Source organism: Vespula pensylvanica, chromosome 17, assembly GCF_014466175.1.
Source record: "Vespula pensylvanica isolate Volc-1 chromosome 17, ASM1446617v1, whole genome shotgun sequence".
Classification (NCBI taxonomy): Eukaryota; Metazoa; Arthropoda; class Insecta; order Hymenoptera; family Vespidae; genus Vespula; species Vespula pensylvanica.
In genome coordinates, this window is record NC_057701.1 from 644,784 (window position 1) to 646,567 (window position 1,784).

At 41.9% G+C, this 1,784-nt stretch overlaps 1 protein-coding gene across 1 annotated transcript; it reads right to left on the bottom strand.

Moving 5' to 3' along the window:
* Nucleotides 1-416: 416 nt before the first annotated feature.
* On the bottom strand, nt 417-1,743 carry LOC122635206. The gene is made up of 6 exons (XM_043825155.1): nt 1,572-1,743; nt 1,307-1,493; nt 1,073-1,147; nt 826-992; nt 648-731; nt 417-579 (listed from the first exon to the last, which is right to left on the bottom strand). Exons 1-6 carry the CDS (start codon nt 1,667-1,669, stop codon nt 438-440), a joined length of 753 nt encoding a protein of 250 aa, XP_043681090.1. The 5' UTR covers nt 1,670-1,743; the 3' UTR covers nt 417-437.
* Between the last annotated feature and the right edge of the window lie 41 nt (nt 1,744-1,784).

Here is a 1,784-nt window from a genome sequence, read left to right on the forward strand (position 1 = left end):
CCCCGTCAACCGCATTCAATTACGATGTTATCGCGAATACAGATGACGGTTATTTCCTTCGGTACACCCTATACATAACGGCGCTCGCGGAGAGCTCCTGCGTGAGCAAAGTTAAGGCCGTATAATGGCGTGCCGGCCGGCCGTGTGATTGTTTTAGGATGTACGCCGCCGATGCTTTGGGATAAAGCGGATCCGATTTCGACGAACCAGTCTATCCTATTCGTTCGTTCGTTCGTTCGTCCGTTCGTTCGTTCGTTCGTTCGTTCATTCGTTCGTTCGTTCGTTCGTTTGTTGGATAAGAAGATTCGAAAAAATGATTGAAATCGACATTTTTTTACCTATCTTTATTCTTCCCCGTTTGTTCGTTCGTTCGTTTATTTTTGCTTGGTTTTTTTTCTTTTTTCTTTCCTCTCTCTATCTTTCTTTTTTGTTAACGATTACTTGGCAGTGGTTTCAATGACGTCACCCGTCACAGCGATATAACAAAAAGCACCTTCCTCCGTAGTCGGTTGCTGAATGATAAAAGAATCTGCTTCCTGAGAAAAGGGTGACGTCAAGGGATGCTTCTTCGCGGCTTGCCTATAAATTTCTTTCTTTACTCCGAATCCTATTATCGCCGAATTAACATCGAATCATGGTTAATTTACCTTGCTGCTTCTGGTAACGATTCAAGATATTTCACAGGCGGATAATCTTCGAACGGCCCGGCTATTCGCAAATCCCTTACGTATCTTTGAAAATTAAGATCGAGAAAAATTCATAAGTACACATCACGCGTCCTCCATCCCATCGAACGTCTCTTATTCGATCGATAATAGAAATTACCCGTAAAGGGCGTAAGCGTAATCGTTACGAAGTCCTTTCATTTTACTACACTTGTTACAACTCAATCTACAAAGCGTTTGAATCCAAGCGGTGACTATTGTTCTCGCGTTGGGAGATGGGATCAGCGCGGCGTACGGTCTGATTTGATAAAGCAAGAACCAAAATTCCTACGATGGATAACTACGTTGTTATTATCGAGTAGTAAAGATCGATATAGGATCGGCCTTTGAAAATAATACCATCTTACGTTATCCATTTGTTCGTCCATCTCGAACGAGTCCTGTTCGCAGATCGAAGTCTCGTCGTGAAAGCTACACAATATCTAGAATGATTTTTATCCTTATTATTTCGTTGTTTGAATATAAAGCAAGAGAAAAAAAGAAACGGAGAGAGAGACAGAGAGAGAGAGAGAGAGAGAGAGAGAGAGAGAGAGAGAGAGAGAGAAAGGAAAAAAGAAGAACAGACGACAACGACGACGAACTTCTTCGTAATGATCCGGCAAGGATGCAACGAATTCGCTCCAGGTTGTGTCCAATTCCCATTCCGCTGGTGGAGCTTTGATTATCGGCTGACAAGATAAATCTTTGAGCGAACCACTCGGTGGATCCTCCGCGAATACGCCTCGCAACTCGTCGTTCAGCATGTTCATGGTTAAAGATGACAAATACCTTGATAAAAAAAAAAAAAAAAGAAATAAAGGAAAGGAAAGCGTAAAATCGGAAGGATTAATAACCATCGGGGATTACCTGTTACGTTTGTCACGTAAAATTTCTACGTGATATTCCGGGGCAAAGAGTTTATTCGCCCAAGGGATTATCCTACCTTTGTCCTCGACGGACGACATCGCCGGTGCCAAATTTCTAATAGCCGCACTGTGTTTTAACGATACATCCAATTAAATACAAAAAGTAACATCGCGATCAGCGTCAACGAGGATTTTTTTTTTCTTTTTTTTTTTT